We start from the raw sequence: 23,208 nt of genomic DNA, 5'->3' as shown, positions 1-23,208 counted from the left end.
CCTCTGATTATGATCCTCTTAGCTATCAACGCAGAAAGGAAAGGAAATGCCAACACAACCATGGAAAACACTCAAACAATGAATGTAAACAAAATTCTAAAATCTCATTGATTTTAAAATTAGAATTTTTTAAAATGATTAAAAATCGTTAAAAGAATCGCGATTCATTGGAAAATCAATTTTTTTGACACCCCTAATATTTATATATGTATTTATAATTTATAAAAAAGGCATAAAACATTTTAACTTTAAAAAAATGTTAAACTCGAGATCAAGGTATATCTAAAGTTGATCTAGAGATTTAGGCGTTAAAAACAATATATATATATATATTGAACCCAAGAACCCACCCACAGTTGAGGAACTAAAGGATTTTGAGAACGACATGCTCAAAATGATACAATCAGTCAAATTCAAGCCAATCCGCAACCCACTCCTCACCAAGCTGAAAAATGACAAGGAGCGCATCAAGAAAGTAAACAACCTCATCATAGCTGCCGATAAAACCACAAACTTCTACAGAATGGACATACCAGAACACCACACCTTACTGGACAGAAGCATCACCAAATCATACAAAAAAGCGCAACCCAACACCTTACAGAACATCCACCTGGAAAATAAAAGGATCGCGGCTGAACTGGACATTGAGGACAGGGTGGACGCCACAGCCAACAAGGAAGCCTTCATCACATTGAAGGACCACAAACCCAACTTCGCAAATAACCCAACATGCCGACTAATAAACCCAACTAAATTTGAAATAGGAAAAATCAGCAAAATAATCCTGGACAGAGTCAACACAAAAATCAAGGACAAAACACCACTCAACCAATGGAGAAATACAGCAGCAGTAATCAAATGGTTCAACAACATCCAAGACAAACAACAGCACAACTTTATCTCCTTTGATATCGAGGAATTTTACCCTTCCATCACGCAAGACCTACTGACTCAAGCACTAGACTTCGCCTCAGACTACGACTCAATCACAGGCAACGAAAGAAACATCATCATCCACGCAAAAAACTCCATTCTCATCCACAACAGTACACCATGGCAAAAAAAGAACAATGCAACATTTGACGTCACTATGGGAAGTTTTGACGGAGCAGAAACGTGTGAACTCGTTGGGAGTTTCCTCCTCTCCCAGCTCGCTAGCCTCAATCTGAACCTTGGTATTTACCGTGATGACGGACTGGCAGTGTGTCGCGCCTCACCAAGGAGCAGCGAGAATACCAAGAAGCGCATATGCCAAATTTTCAAAGAGAACGGCCTACGGATCACGATTGAAGCCAACAAGCAAACCGTCAACTTCCTTGACGTCACTTTCAACCTGAGAAATAACAGCTACCAACCATTCACGAAACCCAACACAACACTCCAATACGTGCACCATGACAGCAACCACCCACCCACCACCACGAAAAGAATACCTACCGGAATCAATAAAAGGCTATCGATGCTGTCATCTAGCAAAGCTGAATTTGACCAAGCAACCCCCCCGTACCAAAAAGCCCTTGATGAAAGCGGATACAATTTCACCCTCACCTATGAACCCACGCCAGGAAACCAGCCAAAAAAGAACAGAAAACGGAACGACATCATCTGGTACAACCCCCCATACAGCAAAAACGTCTCAACGAACATTGGACACAAATTCCTCAATCTGATTGACAAACACTTTCCCAAAGACAACATCCTAAGAAAAGTATTCAACAAGAACAACATTAAATTGAGCTACAGCTGCATGAACAATATACGACAAATCATCTCAAACCACAACAAAACAATTGCAAACGAGCCGTCGGCCCTCAGACAGAGCGACTCCAAAACCAACAAAGGATGTAATTGTCGAAAGAAACCTGATTGCCCCCTCAACGGGGGGTGCTTACAAACATCAGTTGTCTACCAATCTAAGGTAATACGCAAGGACATTAACACATCCGACACATATGTAGGATTAACCGAGGGAGAATTCAAAACCAGATGGAACAATCACAAGGCTTCTTTCAGGAACAAAAACCTGCGAAATACCACAGAACTCAGCAAACACATTTGGGACCTCAAAGACAATAATGTTGAATATTCAATAACATGGCAAATTCTTGCATCCAGCACACCTTACAATAGTGGTAATAAAAGATGCAACCTATGCTTGAAAGAGAAACTGTTTATTATTTACCGTCCAGACCTGTCATCCCTCAACAAGCGCAGCGAAATTGTAACAACATGCCGCCATAGACGGAAACACCTCCTAGGTAACACATGAGCCAATCACCACGCCCCTAGGCCAGCCTGTACCCACCCACTCTGTGCCCTATATAAACCATGGTATGCGAATGCTCCCATTAAAATCTCCTGACGATTGAGGGTACCCCCCCTCATGAAACAGGCCTGTAGAGATGAAATAGTCTTGTGATTTTTTTCCCACACATACATATATTGCGCTCTACTACGGTATCGAGCACTATTTTTTGGATAACCTTATTAAGACATATATATATATATATATATATATATATATATATATATATATATATATATATAAACCCAGTTTCCATATGAGTTGGGAAATTGGGTTAGATGTAAATATAAACGGAATACAATGATTTGCAAATCCACTACAAAGACAAGATATTTGATGTTCAAACTCATAATCTTTATTTTTTTTTTGCAAATAATAATTAACTTATAATTTCATGGCTGCAACACGTGCCAAAGTAGTTGGGAAAGGGCATGTTCACCACTGTGTTACATGGCCTTTCCTTTTAACAACACTCAGTAAACGTTTGGGAACTGAGGAGACACATTTTTTAAGCTTCTCAGGTGGAATTCTTTCCCATTCTTGCTTGATGTACAGCTTAAGTTGTTCAACAGTCCGGGGGTCTCCGTTGTGGTATTTTAGGCTTCATAATGCGCCACACATTTTCAATGGGAGACAGGTCTGGACTACAGGCAGGCCAGTCTAGTACCCGCACTCTTTTACTATGAAGCCACGTTGATGTAACACGTGGCTTGGCATTGTCTTGCTGAAATAAGCAGGGGCGTCCATGGTAACGTTGCTTGGATGGCAACATATGTTGCTCCAAAACCTGTATGTACCTTTCAGCATCAATGGCGCCTTCACAGATGTGTAAGTTACCCATGCCTTGGGCACTAATACACCCCAATATCATCACAGATGCTGGCTTTTCAACTTTGCACCTATAACAATCCGGATGGTTCTTTTCCTCTTTGGTCCGGAGGACACGACGTCCACAGTTTACAAAAACAATTTGGAATGTGGACTCGTCAGACCACAGAACCCTTTTCCACTTTGTATCAGTCCATCTTAGATGAGCTCAGGCCCAACGAAGCCGACGGCGTTTCTGGGTGTTGTTGTTAAACGGTTTTCGCCTTGCATAGGAAAGTTTTAATTTGCACTTACAGATGTAGCGACCAACTGTAGTTACTGACAGTGGGTTTCTGAAGTGTTCCTAAGCCCATGTGGTGATATCCTTTACACACTGATGTCGCTTGTTGATGCAGTACAGCCTGAGGGATCGCAGATCACAGGCTTAGCTGCTTACGTGCAGTGATTTCTCCAGATTCTCTGAACCCTTTGATGATATTACGGACCGTAGATGGTGAAATCCCTAAATTCCTTGCAATAGCTGGTTGAGAAAGGTTTTTCTTCAATTTGCTCACGCATTTGTTGACAAAGTGGTAACCCTCGCCCCATCCTTGTTTGTGAATGGCTGAGCATTTCGTGGAATCTACTTTTATACCTAATCATGGCACCCACCTGTTCCCAATTTGCCTGTTCACCTGTGGGATGTTCCAAATAAGTGTTTGATGAGCATTCCTCAACTTTATTAGTATTCATTGCCACCTTTCCCAACTTCTTTGTCACGTGTTGCTGGCATCAAATTCTAAAGTTAATGATTATTTGCAAAAAAAAAAAGTTTATCAGTTTGAACATCAAATATGTTGTCTTTGTAGCATATTCAATTGAATATGGGTTGAAAATGATTTGCAAATCATTGTATTCCGTTTATATTAACATCTAACACAATTTCCCAACTCATATGGAAACGGGGTTTGTATATATATATATATATATATATATATATATATATATATACAAAAATACTTTTGATCCATCTCGATCGAAAATTAAAAATGTTTAACATTTTACAATGTTTTATGCCCTTTTTGTTAAAGAAAACCACATTTTTATTGTAAAAACACAAAATATGTAACATTTTCTCCTTCCAAAATGTCCAAATTGGAATATTTGATGTGAAGTAATTGTAGGCTTCAATAGGTCAATAATTCGTAACGAAAGCGATTTTGATTCATTATTATTTTTGAGCAATGACAGTTAAAAAAAAATCCCTCTAAAATTCTCAGGGATCCGAAAGTGTTAAAAATAAGTCATTAAATATTATTTTAATTTTAACGCTTAGATTTCTAAAATCAGGTGTCTGCAACCCGTGGTTCTGGAGCCACATGCGGCTTTGGCTTGCCTTTGAAACAAAATGTCAGTAAATAATGGCTATTTAAATAACATTTTTTTAATTTCATTTAGTTCGTTTATTTAGATGTAACAGTTGTTATTTTTGAGAGTTCAGTGATCTTGTAATATATAGATTAAACCTTTTGTAATATTTTGTTGGCCCCCCCCTATATATGTCATATTTTGTTTCCAAGCAATTGTATTGTTTTTAGCGGTCAATCCCCGGTTGGTTGGTTCATCTGTGTGCTCCATATGTGGGGAGAGAAAAGCTAACAAACAAAAAAATCAAATTAAAAAAAATAATTTCCAGAAAAATACACAGCATTCGTGGAAAAATACCCTGCTGAAGATGACTGAAAAAGATCAGTTTTGGAATTGCAGTAAAAAGCTGATCACAATCGATTTTTGCCTAGTGTTCGTTCGTCTTTGTGTTCATAAGCATATGTGTAATGAAACCATAAGTAGTGTTATTGTCATTTTAGGGATCAAAAAGAGTTTGCAGCTGTGGGTAGGTTTTATTTAGTGGGAAATTGCTCAAATGGCTCTATGTATGCTGAAGGTTGCTGACCCCTGCTCTCGACCAACTTTAAGATTTAGCCGTCAATTATAAGTTTTCATTGTTTCTTTGTTTAATGCCCTTTTTGTCATGGAAAACTTAGTTTTTTTATGGCAAATTCAAAATAAGCATTTTTTTCCCCAAAAAGATTTCAAAGTGCAATATTTGATGTGAAGTAACTGGAGCCTTTAAGAGGTCAATAATTCATAATAACATTGATTTTGATTCATTAATATTCTTTGAGCAAAGATAGTTTTAAAGAAAGAAAAAAGCCTGCATGGTATGTTTGTGTTAGTAGAGTCAAAATTGCAACTTTTTGTCATTACATCTTACACTTTTTAATGTTTTTTTTTTTTAATAGTATTTTTCAAATGTGCCGCAGGCTTTTAAACAATTAGCTGCGGGCCCCAAATGGCCCCCCAGGCCGCGACTTTCGACACCTCTGGTCCAAAGGGTGAGGGCGGCTAAGGTGGTGGGGTATTACCGGTCTTGATGGGGACGAGCGCCTTGCATAATTTACAGACCACATTAGTCTGACTATACGGTCTGTTTTAAAACATCCAAAAAACTGCCATAGTGTCGAAGTGACTTTTCCTGTTTCATCGACAATTTCTTCGCTCTCTGCAGCTCTCAGTTTTAGTTGATCTTCTCACTCCATGTAAAGAATCAACCGCTAGACAACAAGATGGCGCAACCTAACTGATAGTTAATTGTGATAGCTGATTGGCTATTAGTGTGTCACTCCCACTGATCAGTGATCACTTCCTGCATTGCTCGATTACCAGAGAGTGAGTGCCTTTGTTCATGCAACCAACCTTGCTTTGCAACTTCCACTTTCTCCTGAAGAAGACACAAAAAATATCGAATGGTTTATCGAACACATTTTTATTGATATTGATTACGTGTCTATGGCGATATATATTGATATTGTTTTATCACCCAGCCCTAATATCTGCCTCATATTAGCGATTTCTATTTGTGTGCTTTTATTATTGGTCCCTATCAATTGTCCCTTTTACACAGCTTGTGAAAGCAACTATTTTTAGGCTTTTTAACCCGGATGCTGTTCTGTATAAACAGCCTTGACACAGTATTGGACACGTGGGTAGTGTTCTTTCAGAGGTAGTATCAGAACAGATCTGATTGCGGGATTGTCAGTGTCTGTGTGTTTTACAGGTCGAGTTTGTTTTTTCAAATGTTATTTTCTATATAGCGCCAGAGCACATTAGAGACATACGGCTTGAATTGATTGTGGAGTCTTTCTACTGTGAAAGGCGGCGGTTATCATGTATCACGGTTTTGTATGACTCAGTTACTCGGTGTGTGGGCATGTGTGTTTGTGTCGTTGGTTGTCTTTCCTGGCAAAGTTGCATCTGTTTGTGTCTGTACCTGTGCACGGCTGCAAGACCATGCTGCATGTCTTCGTGTGAATTAAGTGAGTTAGTTAGGGGTAGAATTAAAAAAAGTTTTGTTTCTTCCTACTCCTTTTCGGACATATTGTAATGGGAAATGAAATTGTGTAATAACGGTATGTGATGTAACATGATGACATTGCATAAATGTTCTAAATAAACAGAAACCGTTTTTTCCCAGCCCTGATTTTTAAACACAACCTGCTGACTTGGATGCTATTTTGAGACCGTACAGAATGACGGATGAAACATAAACACAGTTGATGCTGTAATGCTGCCTGTACTTTGTTGAATGAACTGGGGAGGTACATGAGGGCTGCAGCTATCGATTATTTTAGTAATCATACTGCGTCTTCCTTCCACCTCCAAAAACATGCAACTGGGGATAGGCTGATTGGCAACACTTAATTGGACCTATAGTGAGTAAATGTTAGTGGGAATGTTGTCTATCTGTGTCCTGTGATGAGGTGGCGACGTGTTCAGGCCCGAGTGCAGCTGGAATAGGTTCCAACCCTTTACTCCCTGCGAACCCAAGAGGGACAAGTGGTAGTAAAATGGATGGATGGATGGAGTTGTATTGATTAGTTTGTTCGGTTAGTCAAGTATAAACCACACTTCATAATCTTAATGCGTATTTTGGTGAAAATAGTTCAAATAAAAAATAATAACCTAATAATAACACTTTGTGTAAACGTGGCTATATAGACTGAAATTATAGCTACCTAGCTGCATTACCCAGTGATTTATTACGGCATGGTGCCACTCTTTGAGGATCTAAAGTATTTTGGTCCATATAACATCATGGAAAATTGGATGTATGTACTCCCCAGAGTGTATTTCCACTGTTATTCTGTTACTGGCGGATGGTGTTTCCTGGTGTGTTGATGGAATACACTAGTAAATAGAAATATTTCTGCCTGACTCATCTGCTAATCCGTACCCTGACATAACTGCAGCTGGAAATCCTGAGAAAATTAGCCCAGCGCCAAACGTCTGCACCAGACGAGCAAAGGGGAATGTCTGGAGATTGAGCGCAGGGCATTTTAGAAGTGAGGGTTAAATATATTAAGGAGAAAGGCATTTTAGAGGTCCCTGCGGTATGAGTGAAAGTTACGAGACCTATGCAGACATACATGTTGGTTGGTGCTTCTTTGTCTTTGGCCTCTATTGTCTGAAAGACAAGAGATTTATAGACTATGGGCATCCTTCTCCTCTTTTTCCACACATACTTACCACACTAACTTAGTTGACTGTTTTGTTGGGTTAAGAGAGAGGATTGATTTATCCCATCCTGCTGTTGAGTGGAACACTTCCCAGAGTTTTTTGGCCTCCGCTGCTTTTAGTGGGACTGGCTTTTAAAATATTAATATGGGTTCCTCCCATGCATGTCACTTTGTCTGAATATATTGTAGACTGTTAATTGTTTGTTATAATCTCATGGTTGTATTAATGTGTTTGTTTGTATGACTGTTGGGATTTTTCTCTGCAGTTTTGGTAATGAAGTCTGAGTGAATTTTAGGTTTTAAGATGTCAGGTATTTCTGTATGTGGGTGCTGTGTGCACCAGTAGTCGGGAAATTATGCCAGGGTTTGGTGGTAAACATCACATAACACTGCAGGAGTGTGGGATGCTCTCTCTCTTGCTACTTTGTCTTGTTACTACAAATAACAAGTAGTACAGTACCATGGATATACTGTAGACAGGTAAGGAATACCTCTCGCAATCTGCTGCAGTGTGTGTGGACAGTGGGTCTACTTTGGCATGTTCAACCATTGTCCTTTGAGAGCTCGGCCATCTAGGATAGGTAAGCAAGGAGGTTAGGGGGAATGTGTTCTTGGGTTAATGTTTTGTTTAACCTCCCCCATTTGGAGCAAGCAGCAAGTTCCATGAATAATCTCTCTGTTTTGGAACATGGGCCACTGGCCAATAGTAGGTTTTTAGGGGACCAGCCTACAGGGAGGTTTTGAGAGTAAAAGAGCAACAGGAGCTCTACGACATCATCGCACTCGCAAGGATTTTTAAAATCGTAGCTATGCACACTTTAAGGACATGGTCCTGAATCTCAGTCAAACGGTCCTGTTATAGTGGATGTAAAATCCTCCTCAAATACTCAAAATTATGAAATCAGAGCCATAGCATAGAATATCGAGCCTTTTATGTCACATGCGGAGCCCTGTGTTTACGGACGTAAACATGGCTCTGAATCGTGTTGTTGTCAGTCCTGACACACTTATGGCAGTTTCAAAGATTTTGTGCCACCAGAGTCAACATTTATGATTTCAGGTAGGAAATTAAGGAAGAGGGAAAGAGTTTTAGCTATGGTAGTTTGTGGGACACTTGTCTGTACCGAGGAGTGTGTGGGTGAGGAGGCAGTGATGTGGGATATTGATGTAAGTCCTCCTATATTTTAATCAATTCTAAAACATATTTGTGCCACTGACTGTTTTCTGCTCCTTTGTCCACCATTCATTTTTGCACCTGTGGGTTTTTGAATAGAATCGTGTCGTTTGTCACCTTTTAGTGACGTATAAGTCAGATGGACGTGACCTGATCGTTCAAACTGCATCCTGCAGTCACGTTGTATAAATATCTGATTTATATCTGTAAACAAAAGAGGCCTGGGGCCGCAAAAAAAAAAAAAGAATATCGAAATTTAACTGTAAACACTGACACAACAAAATCAGATACATGTCACATAAGGGCAAAACTAACAGAATTTACCTGCAGTATGAACATAGCCTTAGATGTGTGACGATGCCCATGCCTCGTCCGACAGCGGCACTTGCTTCCAACACAACAAGGCAGGACAAATGAGTGATAAGTGTAGAACTTTCACACTTTTTTCACACAATTTTGCCATTATGACCCATTCCGCACGGTGGCCTGGTGTTTACAATGTAGGCCACACAGTCAGGAGATCAGAGAGATCTGGGTTCAGATCTCTGTTTGGCATTTGCATGATCTTGCCGTGCGTGCGTGGATTTTCTTTGGGTACTCTGGCATCCTTCCCCATTCCAAAAATATGCACGTTAGGTTAATTGAAGGCGCTGTTTGTCTCTGTGTGCACTGCGGTTGACTGGCGACTAATCTGGGGTGTACCCCTCCTCTCGCCTGCAGTCAGCCAGGATAGGCTCCAGCTTACTCACTAGCTTCGTGAGGATAAGGAATATAGAAAATGGATGGATGGGGTTCATTCCATGTTTGGCGTCACAACCTGTGGAAAAAAGACACAGATTACCAAACCACAAGATGCTTCGTCAAAGCTGCTGCAAATGACTCCGCAATTCAAAACAATCACACAGAATATTGCGATGTGGTTTAATGTCCATCGATTATTTATGGATAAGAAGGAAAGATTATTTTAGTAATCGAGTAATCTACCGATTAGTTTGTTCGATGAATGGAGTAATCGGATAAAACACACTTTTAGGGAAAATAATTTAAATTAACAATTTTTTTTCTGCTTGTCATAACCTTCATTCTTTTTACTAACTTTTAAAGGGGAACTGCACTTTTTGGGGAATTTCATAAATCATTCACAATCATTATTGAAGTTTTGGGCATGCCACATGGTCCGGATTGTACCAAATATTATTAGCAACAGAATATAGAACAAAGCTTTTTTTAAATTGAATTAATCGATTCATTGTTGCATCACTAATAATGTCGCAACTGTGTGCACTTTAACACAGCAACACGGCATCCCGGAATTAAAAATGTAGATATGTGATAATGTCCATGCCAGCATTTGGTGTGACATAAACAGTGTGGGACTGTCTGAAGGGGGCTACTGTTTTATTCTTCATTGCCTGCCTTAAGTTATTAGGCTTGAGAAATGTTAAGTTCATTATTTTGAAGTCTAGACGCGGTACAATGTTTTCATGTAAACAAACTAGCTTACATAAGCGCAACATTCCTCTGCTCTCCAATAATACCCTCTGTTATCTCTAAATCTTCTTTCTAGCCATTGAGACCCCTGATGATGAGTTCTCTCTTGGCACCAGGAAAGTGCTACATAAAGTATAGTCCTATTGTATATTGTGTTCTGGCAGGCATGAAAAATGTATGTTAAATGTAACAGTGTGTTTTCTTGTGGAGGATTGTGCGTCGTGTGTGTGTGGCATATACTGTGGAAACAGAAGTTTCTTTGTGTGTGTCAGATGAGTACCAGAGCCAGGCCTGGCCTGGCCGGGCTGCCGAGTCACCAGGGAGTTTTTCTAAAAAAAAACACTCACTCACGTCACAAGCAAACTCATGCACAGAATGGAAGAGACACATGAGTGTTTGCTGTCTTGCCATCTGTACTGTTTTAGACCTCATGATTGGATTGTCCACTTATAGGGTATGTAGTTAGCAGCTTGCTGGTGGCCACAGATGACGGCAGCTGACACTTTTTCTCATTCTTTGTAATGTTAACACAGCTGTCATATTCCAGAAGATATTGGCTCTTACGTGCTTAAGACCAGGAGAGGTACACTGGTGAATGGCATTGTAGTCATTAGGGGTGCAATGCTGGTACAAGTATCCCACGGTACACCTTGGTTTTTGGACAAAAAACAGGGACATGTGGTCAGGGGAGGCAGAGCCTCACTTGTCATGAAGGGAAAAAAAACACCCAAAAAACAAATAATAAAAAATATTTGTCTATTAAACTGTGTTATAAATGTATTTTCTGAATAATTAAAATGGCTTTTCAACATTTGCTTGAATAAAAATCACAAAATTTGCACAGAAACCGATTACGAGGCTTCTGCATGTGTTGCCACTTCACCTTCTTACTTGTGCGTGCGTGTGTGTGTGTGATTTTTCTTGAAAAATGTACTCTAAAATAGAGAAAAAAGAAGCTAGAGCAGTGGTTCTTAACCTTGTTGGAGGTACCGAACCCCACCAGTTTCATATGCGCATTCACCGAACCCTTCTTTAGTGAAAAATAAAATGTTTTTTTTTTCAAATTCAAGGCAAAGTTATGTTTTTTTACTGGTGCACAAAATGAACCGTGCATGAACATCACTTTGTTCAAAGAACAAAACCAACACAGTGCATGAACTCACAACAAATTACACACCTGCAAATCAGTGTGACATCTGCTGTTGCCTTTGAGAGACCAGTTCAGATATGCGTGGCTTCACCTTGGCAAGTGTCACTCTCATGTCATTTTAAATGATAAATGATAAAATAAAATAATTTATTTATTTTCACCGCAAAGTCTGTTCATTTTCTTCGTTTTCCACCCAGACATACAATACTAGTACACAGCTCATGAAAAAAAACATTTTTTTTTGTTATTGTCATTGTAAGTGGGCCAAAACACTTATATTAGAAAATAATCTCATGGAAATGACAGCTGTCATTTGATTATAATAATAAAACATTAAATGTGTTATTTAGTCAGGTTTGGGACAGGTGTGCTCACATGTACTCCACTGAATGCTCAAGGAGTTTTTGCGTTTGCTCACGCATATGTAAAATTATAGTGAACATTGTTTGAGGGTATCCATAATACGCTGATAGGGAGAAGTTTTTATTTACACAATGAGTCGGGTGTGTCTTGACCTCCGCCGCGGAGGCTCTGCCGAACCCCTGAAGCCGACTCACCGAACCCCTAGGGTTCGATCGAACCCAGGTTAAGAACCACTGAGCTAGAGGCTCAGATACTCCAATGCCGAAGCAGTACTCTGACACGCCACACTGGGATAAATGGGGGCGATCAAACTAGCAGACGCAAGTCTCTACAATATTTAACCAGCGAGGAAACCATGTTTTTTTCCTAACAAATTTATTTATAACAAACATGGCATTTGTAATACAGGAAGCCTGCATTTGTGTTTTTTTGTCAGATGAAAACATGTTGTTTTACTGCTTTGACTAAAATGGAATAGAATTAAATTAAATGGAATGAATGAAAGAATGTGTCCGTCAGTATGGAGAATTATGTATCCAAGACCAAATACTTCTCTAAACTTGACTTTAAGACAAAACAAATGTGATCATACAAAAGTAAATTTTCATATGCGATAGATAGTGCTGCTTCAGATACATACAGAAAGGTAAGAAAAGACTCCAAATGTTTTATTTATTTTATTAAAGCAAATGAGACCAAGTGTGCTTTGATAACGTTATCAAAGTTTTAAAGTATTGTTATCAAAGTATTTGAAAACAATATTATCAAATCATTTTTGGTCCCATTTATCATATCATAATGTCATTATCATAAAGTTTTTATGAAAGTCAATTGCTCTTTTTTTTTCATGGTGTCTTAATGTGCAACCTGTATAAAAATTGATTAGAGCAGGGGTCACCAACCTTTTTGAAACCAAGAGCTACTTCTTGGGTACTGATTAATGCGAAGGGCTACCAGTATGATACACACTTACCGTAAATAAATTGCCAGAAATAGCCAATTTGCTCAATTTACCTTTAACTCTGTTATTATTAATAATTAATGATATTTATCTTTGTGGAAACACTGATCATCTTAATGATTTCTCACAATAAATATATATAGAAACAGATAAATATCAATGTGCAACACTTTATTTTGATATTTTCTCTAAGTGCACATTTTTCAAATTGAACATTTTCAAATGATCACTTCTAAGACAGTCTTGTGAAAACACAATATCCCATTTTAACTAGCTAGCCACTAACATTTTTTAACAAATCATGAATTACTTTGCACCATGTTTGTACAAATAATAACTCATGTAAAATACAAAAGTCAACTCTCAAATTTTTAAATAAATCATGTCACACTTTGAACTGGACACCAAATCTGTTATCTGTTTCTTTGTCAGTTAGTGAAGACCAAGTCTTTAAAATATTTTCTTGGATTTTCAAATTCTATTTGAGTTTTGTCTCTCTTAGAATTACAAATGTCGAGCAAAGGGAGACCAGCTTGCTAGTAAATAAATACAATTTAAAAATAGAGGCAGCTCACTGGTAAGTGCTGCTATTTGAGCTATTTTTAGAATAGGCCAGCGGGCTACTCATCTGGTCCTTACGGGCGACCTGGTGCCCGCGGGCACTGCGTTGGTGACCCCTGGATGAGAGCATTTGACTTTTAAGTTATTGAAAGAAAGAAAAACCTCCAAAGGCATCTATGCCTCACCTGGTGTAAAGGTTAAAGGTCATATCACTGAACTGGACACAACACTTTCAAGTGGTAAACTTCCTCTTATTCCTTACTTACAACGGCGCTTCTCACCAGTGGTTGACAGAAGGACGCACCATCATCTTAATGGCAATCGGTGACAGAATTTTGTAGACTTTTATGAACTCAAATTGCTTATATTTCATAAAATGACATTAAAGTGAAGTTTGGAAATTAAGATAGTACAAAATAAAGAGTGCCAACATAAAATAAGTTTAATGATCATTTCAGGAACACATCTTTATCCACAAATTGAAGATGATAACTAATTTTGTCAGTAGAGGTGTTCAGTATATGGCATCTAAGGAGTGATGCCATAAAACTGTGAGAGGGGAGGCATGGCTAGAGGCACAGGGGTGCTTGGTCTTTACGTCACAGGGAAGGCTTTTCACTACCGGCGCAGGCACACACACAAAACCAAAATGCCGCGGTCCATAAGGGCGGCCTGTCCCGTGAAGGGCGGACCGAGTGGTCCGTTTTTTTACCGTGTACCTTTGAATCCCTAGTAGTCATGTCAGCTCCAACTGAATGCAGCCACAGTTAAGAGCAAAATATTCAACCACAGTCACAAGAAGGGTTATGTAATTGTTGGCATGCTTGCACGTCATTTGCCTTTTTATACCGAACAAAATGTCATTTGCATTGCATATCGGACAGAAGCGTATCTTGATCTTTATCAGTCTTTCATTAACTGACTTCTCAGCCTCCAAGCCAAACCTATCCATCCATCAAATAAGCAAATAGGGTAGTAATTCTTTCATTGCAATGGCACAGCATGCTTAGCCTGACTTATATCACATTTTCATCACCTTTTGTCTCCATTATCTGTCTTGTTAATCGGGATTAGCTTACGCACTTGCTTTTTGCCTTTATCTTGCTACCTAAAATGAAAAGAATGTGAGGGATTCTTATCAAACCATCGCTGAGCATTCAAAGCTAATTATTTGAGTTATTTTCTTCTCTAATCTTCAGCTAAATTGTCTTATTTCTTAATTCTTAGGGGTGTGCGTAAAGTGCAACAAGGCGGTGTATGGAGCCAACCAGGCCTGCCAGGCAATGGGGAGCCTCTACCATGACAACTGCTTCACCTGCAGCGCCTGCAGTAAGTACACGTTCCTTCACCTTGACTCCCATACAAAACAGCTCCTCTCTAGTTAATAAGGTTAATGTAAACCTAATGATGACCCCTAGCTAACTGACCGCTGGAGTCTGAGTAAAAACTCACAACTATTTTAAGATTCGCCGTCCTTTCCTGGTGGTGTTTGGTTTTTGAGTGTGCCATTTACTCCTGTAGCTCTCACAGAGACGCGCTAAGCAGGCTTGATTTGCCAAACACAAACACATTCAGTCAGTTAAATCATACAGTAAAGTGTAGGAATGGGCAATACGGCCTAACATCTATATCACAAAATGTATTGCAGCTTCCTGCGATAAGGATATAAATCGCAATATATTATTTGGTATATAAATGATAAACCCATGTTGGAATGCTTCTATTAATTTTTGACATATGTGGTAACATTGTTATTTCCAGTAGTATTATTTTTTTCAAAACTATTATTAATCTACTCGCAAATTTACCGTTGAAAGCTTGTTACTTTCTGTTGTAACATGGTTCTATCTACACTTATGTTTCTTTACATTAATTTTGGGCGATACTACAAATTAGGCCAGCGATTCCATACCGAGTAGTTACAGGGGCAGTATTGGTCATACCAATGCTGATACTGATACTTACATTTTTTAAGATTATTAAATGATTCAATTTTTGATCATAATTATAATCAGACAAAAACACAGGATGTCGAAGTTACAATATCAATTAAATATACACATTATTTTCTACTACTGGCTCTGATGCCTTTGGTTTTATCCTTTAAAGCCCTCCTGTGTCCAAGGACTTATTTCCGAGTTTTTAAACAGTAACAAAATGAGACAATATTTTTTGATAATGAAAAATATCGATCTAACCACTGTAGTATCGAACATATATTCATATTGTGCTTGGTATCGTTACTGTATTTGTATCAATCTGTCCACTTCCATTGCGGTTAGCATATATTCATTTGCTGTGTAGTGTAGCAAGCAAAGTTTTTGTTACAAGCATCCCTGCCAATAGTTTGCGTGGCAAATGTCACAGTAAACTCGGTAAGATCCGCAAAAACATCTGGTATTACTCACTAGCATTAGGTAATAGCTAGAAATTGACATGACTTTGTTTTCCAAGCTCGGGAAGGAAGAAAGTGAGTGTGGAAGACAGTGTTGAGAAGAAGTGGATGATATTCAAGAAAGAAATCATCAACATTATGACCGAGCGTGTCACCAACTTGGCAAAGCAATTGAAGCGTATCACTGCTAGTCTGCACCATGCTGAAGCAAAATGACGCCGGCCAAGAATGTTAGAAAATTATCCAAACGTCGGACATTCATCCATGAAATGTCCAACAAAAAGTTGCTGATGGTGTGACAGAGAAACTGCTGGAAGAAGATACTGTAAAAGTCCACTCTCCAAAGTAAATGCTATCCATTATTATTGCATTACTTCATAAAACTACTTTAGTTGTTTGTAGTACATTCTATTGTATTATTTTTAGACAATATTTCTTATCTAACAAAGTAAATGCTATCCATTATTATTGCATTACTTCATAAAACTACTTTAGTTGTTTGTAGTACATTCTATTGTATTATTTTTAGGCAATATTTCTTATCTAAAAGTTTGTTTTTCTTTTTAAAAGACATGTTACATGTTAAAAGAACCTATTGAATTGATTTAAAATCATTTCAATGGGCGACATTGATTTGAGATACTGTACAAGTGTTTTGAATTAAGGGCTCTGTCACAGAACCAATTCGGCTTGTACGCTTAGGTACTACTGTAAAGTACTGGATAATTAGTCAACCAAAGTGATGATCATATAGTTGGGTGAGCTGACGACTTGACGGGTGTGTTGATAATTAATTAGTCAACCAAAGTGATGATCATATAGTTGGGTGAGCTGATGACAAGCAGGTGAGTTGATGATTAGATAGTTAGGTGAGCTGATAATTAGTCCACTCAGATGATGTTCAGATTATTGGGTGAGTTAACGACTAGACGGGTGAGTTTTATAATTAGTCGACTAAAGTGATGATCAAATAGTTGGGTGAGCTGATGGCTAGACGGGTGAGTTGATGATCAGATAGTTGGGTGAGCTGATAATTGGTCCACTCAGGTGACAATCAGATTGTTAGGTGAGCTGACGACTAGACGGATGAGTTGATAGCTAGTCGACTGAGGTGACGATCAGATTGTTAGGTGAGCTGACGACGAGACGGGTGAGTTGATAGCTAGTCGACTGAGGTAGTTTATTATACATCTGTCAAAATTAACATGATCAATTAATTAATTAATTAAATTCCATTAACCTTCTGATGTGTTTATTATACATCTGTCAAAATTAACATGATCAATTAATTAATAGATTAATGAATTATCATTATTTATCTGATTAAATGTTTTACCTAATTCACCCATCTGAAGTGAAGAATGACTCCGAATCCCTGAAACATCTCTGGCAACGCCTATTGAGTGGTTAGTCCAAGTAGTGTTAGAATTGTAAGGGTAGTTTCTAATCAATGAACTGTTTAAGTTGTGTGTGATAACTAATGGACTGTTTGATTTATGATTGGTAATACATTGTGTTCCCTAAAAGTAACACACAGCATATAAAGCACACGAACATCAGACAGGTCTTGAGTGTAGCCCTATGAGCACACGCGCTGCCCAAAGAACGTGTGACGAATCATCCATCCATCCATCCTTTTTCTACCGCTTATTCCCTTCGGGGTCGCGGGGGGCGCTGGAGCCTATCTCAGCTACAATCGGGCGGAAGGCGGGGTACACCCTGGACAAGTCGCCACCTCATCACAGGGCCAACACAGATAGACAGACAACATTCACACTCACATTCACACACTAGGGCCAATTTAGTGTTGCCAATCAACCTATCCCCAGGTGCAATTAACCAAAATAAAAATTTTAATGATGACCACAGTTGTAAAAGTATAAAGAGTTCAAATTTTGGTTTTGAAATTGCTTGAAAAGTGTTGAATTTGACCCTGGAAACTTAGTGAAACTGTTTTTTTTTTACACAATATTCAAAGTTTGGAATTAAAAAAAAACCCTGGTTGAAATGTCCCTGCATAAGAACACAATTTGTGGAAGTTAAATCCGTAAGTGCGACTGATTGATAGCAAAATGTGACTTGTACTAAGATATAAAACTGCCATGTACTGCTGCTGCCCAATTTTAGAAAAGGCATTACTGAAACGTGCCCCCCTCGCTTGTACTGTGAGTCAATGAAAACTGAACCACATTATTGCAAACTGGCGGCATGGTTTTTATCTTGTAAGTCCAACTGTACAAGAGTACTTTGGCAGCTCTCTATCTGTGGACCGATTTTGTCATGCTCTGCACATTTGTCAAACCTCATTCAGTATACTAATGGGCACTCATTTCTTGGACACTGTCATTGTGGTTGGGGTAATTCTACCGTAAGGCCGCTGTATTTGATGTAAACATAGATTTCCTAAAAAAACGAAACAAATTACAGTAGTTGAGCACATTTTTTTTTTGTCTGATGCTAATCGATTTCCAAGTTGTTTTACCAAGGACGTAATTTAAAGTGAATACACTTGTTCCTGTCACCATCATACAACTTTTATCAATAACATTTGAACACACAACTGTCAAAAAATACTTTCCTAAATCAGATTAATCACGGAGTTGCTGTAGATTAATTTCAATTACCGTAATCACAATTAAATATTCCTGGGGATAGGTTGATTGGCAACACTAAAATGGTCCCTAGTGTGTGAATGTGAGAGTGAATGTTGTCTGTCTATCTGTGTTGGCCCTGCGATGATGTGGCGACTTGTCCAGGGTGTACACCGCCTTCCGCCCGAATGCAGCTGAGATAGACTCCAGAACCCCCGCGACCCCGAAAGGGACAAGCGGTAGAAAATGGATGGATGGACAATTAAATATTCCTTTTTAATTTATTAATTTTGTTTCATTTTGCATGATCAAAGAAACTTACGAAAGAAGGAAATATATTTGCACTTTATACATATACAGTATGTAACACAATTAAAGGGGAACTGCATTTTTGGGGGAAATTCATCAGCCACAATCCTTATGTGAGACATCAACACTGGGGCTGCAACAACTAATCGATTAAATCGATTATAAAATAGTTAGCGATTAATTTAGTCATCGATTCGTTAGATCTATGCTATGCGCATGCGCAGAGGCAATTTTTTGGTAATTTTTTTTAAAATAAACTTTTATTTATAAACTGCAACATGTACAAACAGCTGAGAAACAATAATCAAAATAAGTATGGTGCCATTATGCTGTTTTTTTTCAATAAAATACTGGAAAGGATAGAAATGTAGTTTGTCTCTTTTATCCGATTATTATTCAATTAATCGAAGTAATAATCGACAGATTAAAACGAATATCAAATTAGTCGTTAGTTGCTGCCCTAATCAACACACATGATTTTCTCTAGTATGTGTTTTGTAAATAGTGAAAAGCTGCTAGCAAGAGGTGGCTAGCTATACAGGTAATTAGATTTATCTTTTTCGTCTATAAAGCGCTCTTAAAACACCCAAAAATGCCAACAACATAACACGAAATATTTTAAAAGTTCACTCTCCAAGGTAAATGCTGTACATTATTATTACATTACTTCATTACCTACTGTAGTTGTTAGTTGTACATTCCAAAATATTGTTTTTCATATAATACTTCTTATCTAAAAGTTTTTAAAAGACAAAATACATGTTAAAATGGTGCTGTTGGCCAAGCACCAATTAAATTGATTTTAATTTAATTCAATGAGCGACGTTGATTTGAGTGTGTTGAGTTAAGAGCTCCGTCACAAAACCAATTAAGCTTGTGTGATGCGGTACTACTTTACTGGCAACCTAACCATTAAGCTAAAAAGCAAACTGGCCGGCATGCATAAAACGGCAATGAAAATCGTAGGGAGGAAAGAATATGAGCCTATACAGAGCATCTATGAGCTGGCAGTTAGGAAAAAAGCTAAGAAAATTATTTCCAACTCACAACACCCACTCTTCCCTGAATATGGAACCCTGCTATCAGGGAGAAGACTCCGGGTCCCACTATGCAAATCTAACCGCCTTAAATTATCATTTGTCCCAGCCTCCATTAAGCTGACCAACAATGTGCAATAGAATGTTAATACATAGGTTAGCACTTTTTTAGCACATAGCACTTTAGCACATAGCACTTGAGAACTAAGCACTTTAGCACACAGCACTTTATCCATGAGCTCTAGTGCAATGCACACTGGTACTTTATCTTTATCTCCATACTGTAGATTTTATGCCTACATCAAAGTGCCACCTATGTCTATCAAGCTCCATGTTCTGATGTTTAAATGTTAGTTGTCTGGTTGTGGTTGTGTCTGTGCTTGTGTTTTTGTTCTGTTGTTTTTGTGTATGTTAAGAAAGCAATGATGCACTGTGCCCAAGACAAATTTCCCCGCGGGGACAATAAAGTTGAACATTGAACCTTGAACCTTGAACTTAATATGTATTGTACTGTGCCTGTCAAATGAACAAAAACAAATAAACCAAAAACAATCGTCAGGCACGCTAATCTGCAAAGTCTAAATATAAATGTATTCGTACAAGCCACATTGCTACTCTATGAACTGTGAATAGCTTTTTGCATGTACAGTAATGCTGTAGTACAGTACATGGTTGAAAAAACCTGTTTGAAATTTGAGACTGTTGTTGCTTGTCACCGTAGCCTAGCCTTTTCAGGTCAATTAAATTGCTGTTCCTATTATCTGAGGGTGGGTATGTGCAGTATTTGTGGCACTGTGGTGACCTACCCCCCACTCGAACTTCTAATTCTGAAACACCCTTGACCTATCTGGCTACAACCCCATGAGTATGATTAACATCTACTATTTTACCCTCCCTTGTCAGTGTGTGTGTGTGTGCGTGTGCGTGTGTGTTGCTGTTCGCACTAGAGATGAAAAGCAAACCTGGCGTTGTGGGGGGTTGGGGGCATAGTCAGACTGGTGGCTAAAGTGGGGTTGAGAAGAGTTTACACACCACATACCTCTCATAGCTGGCTCCATGTGAGAGTACAAGGACTGTGCTTGCCATGAGGTACCCCTAAGGAATAGCATCTCGGCTTGGGTATGAATGCAAGCATGGGGGGCCCTCAGGAGGCTGTGTTCCAGGAGCATACTTGATGCTGTTATTTCAGGCGACCACAACAGGAGTACAGTGTGGAACAGGGACTCTATTGAATGAGAGCGGGCCACCTACAGCGGTATGCAGTACATATTCATTAACATCTATATCAGGGGTGTCCATTGGGCGACCCGGAGGCCATTTATGGCCCGCAAAACGTTGTCGGGGGGAAAAACAGTAAAAATATAAGAAAAAAGAGCAAAAAGATGTAATGAGAAAAAAGCTGAAAAATGTATACATTTGAAGTATGTATGAACAGGGATATTTTGATATCCCTATGTGTACAGCTCTGGTAATGGGTACATTCGCATCCACCTGCACAAATGTGCTTCAAAATGTAACAATCAAAATAAATATGACTTTTTTTTTTTGTTTACTAGGGCATGCATATATAATATGCATTAGTTTGACCATTTAAAATCAACGATAATAAAAAGGAGATGCTTGGAAATAGCATAAAAATTCCCCAAAAACGATTCATAGCGTTACTTTTTGGTGTAACCATCATGAGCGTTCTGTTCAGGTATATTTCTTTTATATTTTGATAAATCATCATATTTATGTATTACTAAATTTAAATAGGTATTGATCAATCTTTAAGCTGTGTGTATTTGATTTCAGTTTGCTTTTGACATCTTATTTAGAATTGTAGTTGAAACTTTTACAACCTTGTGTTGCGCTCATGATGGCGTAACCAAACTAGATTTCATTTAATGATCTTATTTTGAATATTTATTTCCTTTTTTACATTCAGTATATTTAAATATTCATTTATAAACATTGAATACATTTCAAATATTAATAAAATGCAATTGCCTTCATCTTATAGGGTAATGTTTAGTTACACCAAGTCATGAGCGTAACACTAAGCTTCATCACTTTGACTTGTAATATCTCTAATTCTGGTGGTGTTTTATGCTTTTTTCTTTTTGGAACATGTACTATACATATAATACAATAAATTCCCATATAAAATTATGTTTCTAGCAATACTTTAATTTTGCCTTTGAAAGTAACACTCCAATGTCCATTAGTGGAGCTGTACACCTAAAGTAACACTCCAATGACCATTAGTGGAGCTGTACACCTTTGCAAACAGACATTATACCTGTATATCAAAAGTGGAAAATGTCTTATTATATTTGTATCAAATTGTCAGCTTTTTGTCATTACATTATGTCTTTTTGCTCTTTTTTCTTTCATTTTTACTGTTTTTTTCCAACAATACGTGGCAGAGCAACAAAACCCGAGCTGCTGTCCGCAAATGGCCCACTGGCTGCAATTTAGACACCCCTGAAATACCGTTAACTAGTAATAGTATACTTTGTCATCTATAACACAAAGCTGAAGCTTTGTCTTTAAACATAATGTAATGTCTGTTTTCAGCATTTTTTTTTTTTTTTTACAAAATAGAAACATATCTAAATGGCCCCTGCATACTTTTACTTTTCTTTATCCAAATCAGAAGTAGCTTTATTGGGCAAGTATGTTTAACGCACAAGGAATTTGGCTTGGTAGACTATGCGGCCCTTGGTGGAAAAGTTTGGACGCCCCTGATCTATATGTATTAATGCTAACAGCTGCTAGTTGCAGTTCCATGTTGAACGACACAAATATTGTTTGTGGTGCTCCCCCCCCCCTAGACATTCCATCTTATCTTGTTCCAAAATCTCAACGTCAAGACAATTTTCACGCTCGCTGGCTTGTAACAAGTCTTGTCGATTAGCATGAGCGCCGCACTTCAGTCAAGGTGACCGAGAGCCAGACAAACAAAAGAGTGTAATGTATTCAGGAGCAATGGGAAATAACACCCAAGGGTTTACTCCGACTTTGAACACTTCCCAACTGCCTTGAATAGGCAAACGTGCAGCTAGCTAGGTGTACAAACAGATAACTAGTATAAAGTAGCGTGATTATTAACATGTCTCCGAAAGTCAGATCCTCTCTGGGAAGCATTATCTACCGCCGCCATTGGCATGGGGGAAATTGCTGTGAAGGGGGTCACTAAATTGCTTTCATTTCTGAATAGGATTACATAGAAGGTCTTAATGAGAAAAAGTCCTTGTGTTTTGTTCTGTCAGTCACGTCATTTACATTTTTATGAACACGCAATTCAACGTAGCTCTTTTAAAGTCCTAACTTCTGACTTTAATAACGCTCTTATCGTTTCAAAAAGCTCAGTGCCTTCCTGCTAGGACTCACTGGGAGGAAATAAATGGGGAAGTAGAAGACAAAGTAATAAAAGCCCGGCCATTATACCTGCAAAACTAAACATTTTTATAAAATAAAAAGTAAGAAAAGGGCATTT

General features: G+C 38.3%; 1 protein-coding gene across 2 annotated transcripts in view; it reads left to right on the top strand.

Annotated features, from left to right (window-relative positions):
- LOC133600476 (LIM domain-containing protein 1-like) overlaps positions 1–23,208 on the top strand; it is a 68,683-nt gene that overhangs the window by 11,194 nt on the left and 34,281 nt on the right. For both annotated transcript variants that reach the window (XM_061953490.1, XM_061953484.1), the window contains exon 2: positions 14,620–14,721. In XM_061953490.1, the coding sequence (XP_061809474.1) occupies positions 14,620–14,721 (102 nt within the window). The remainder of the gene's footprint in view (positions 1–14,619; positions 14,722–23,208) is intronic.

The sequence above is a fragment of the Nerophis lumbriciformis genome, linkage group LG04 (genome assembly GCF_033978685.3).
Source record: "Nerophis lumbriciformis linkage group LG04, RoL_Nlum_v2.1, whole genome shotgun sequence".
NCBI classification, from domain to species: Eukaryota; Metazoa; Chordata; class Actinopteri; order Syngnathiformes; family Syngnathidae; genus Nerophis; species Nerophis lumbriciformis.
This window is presented reverse-complemented; position numbering and strand designations above follow the sequence as displayed.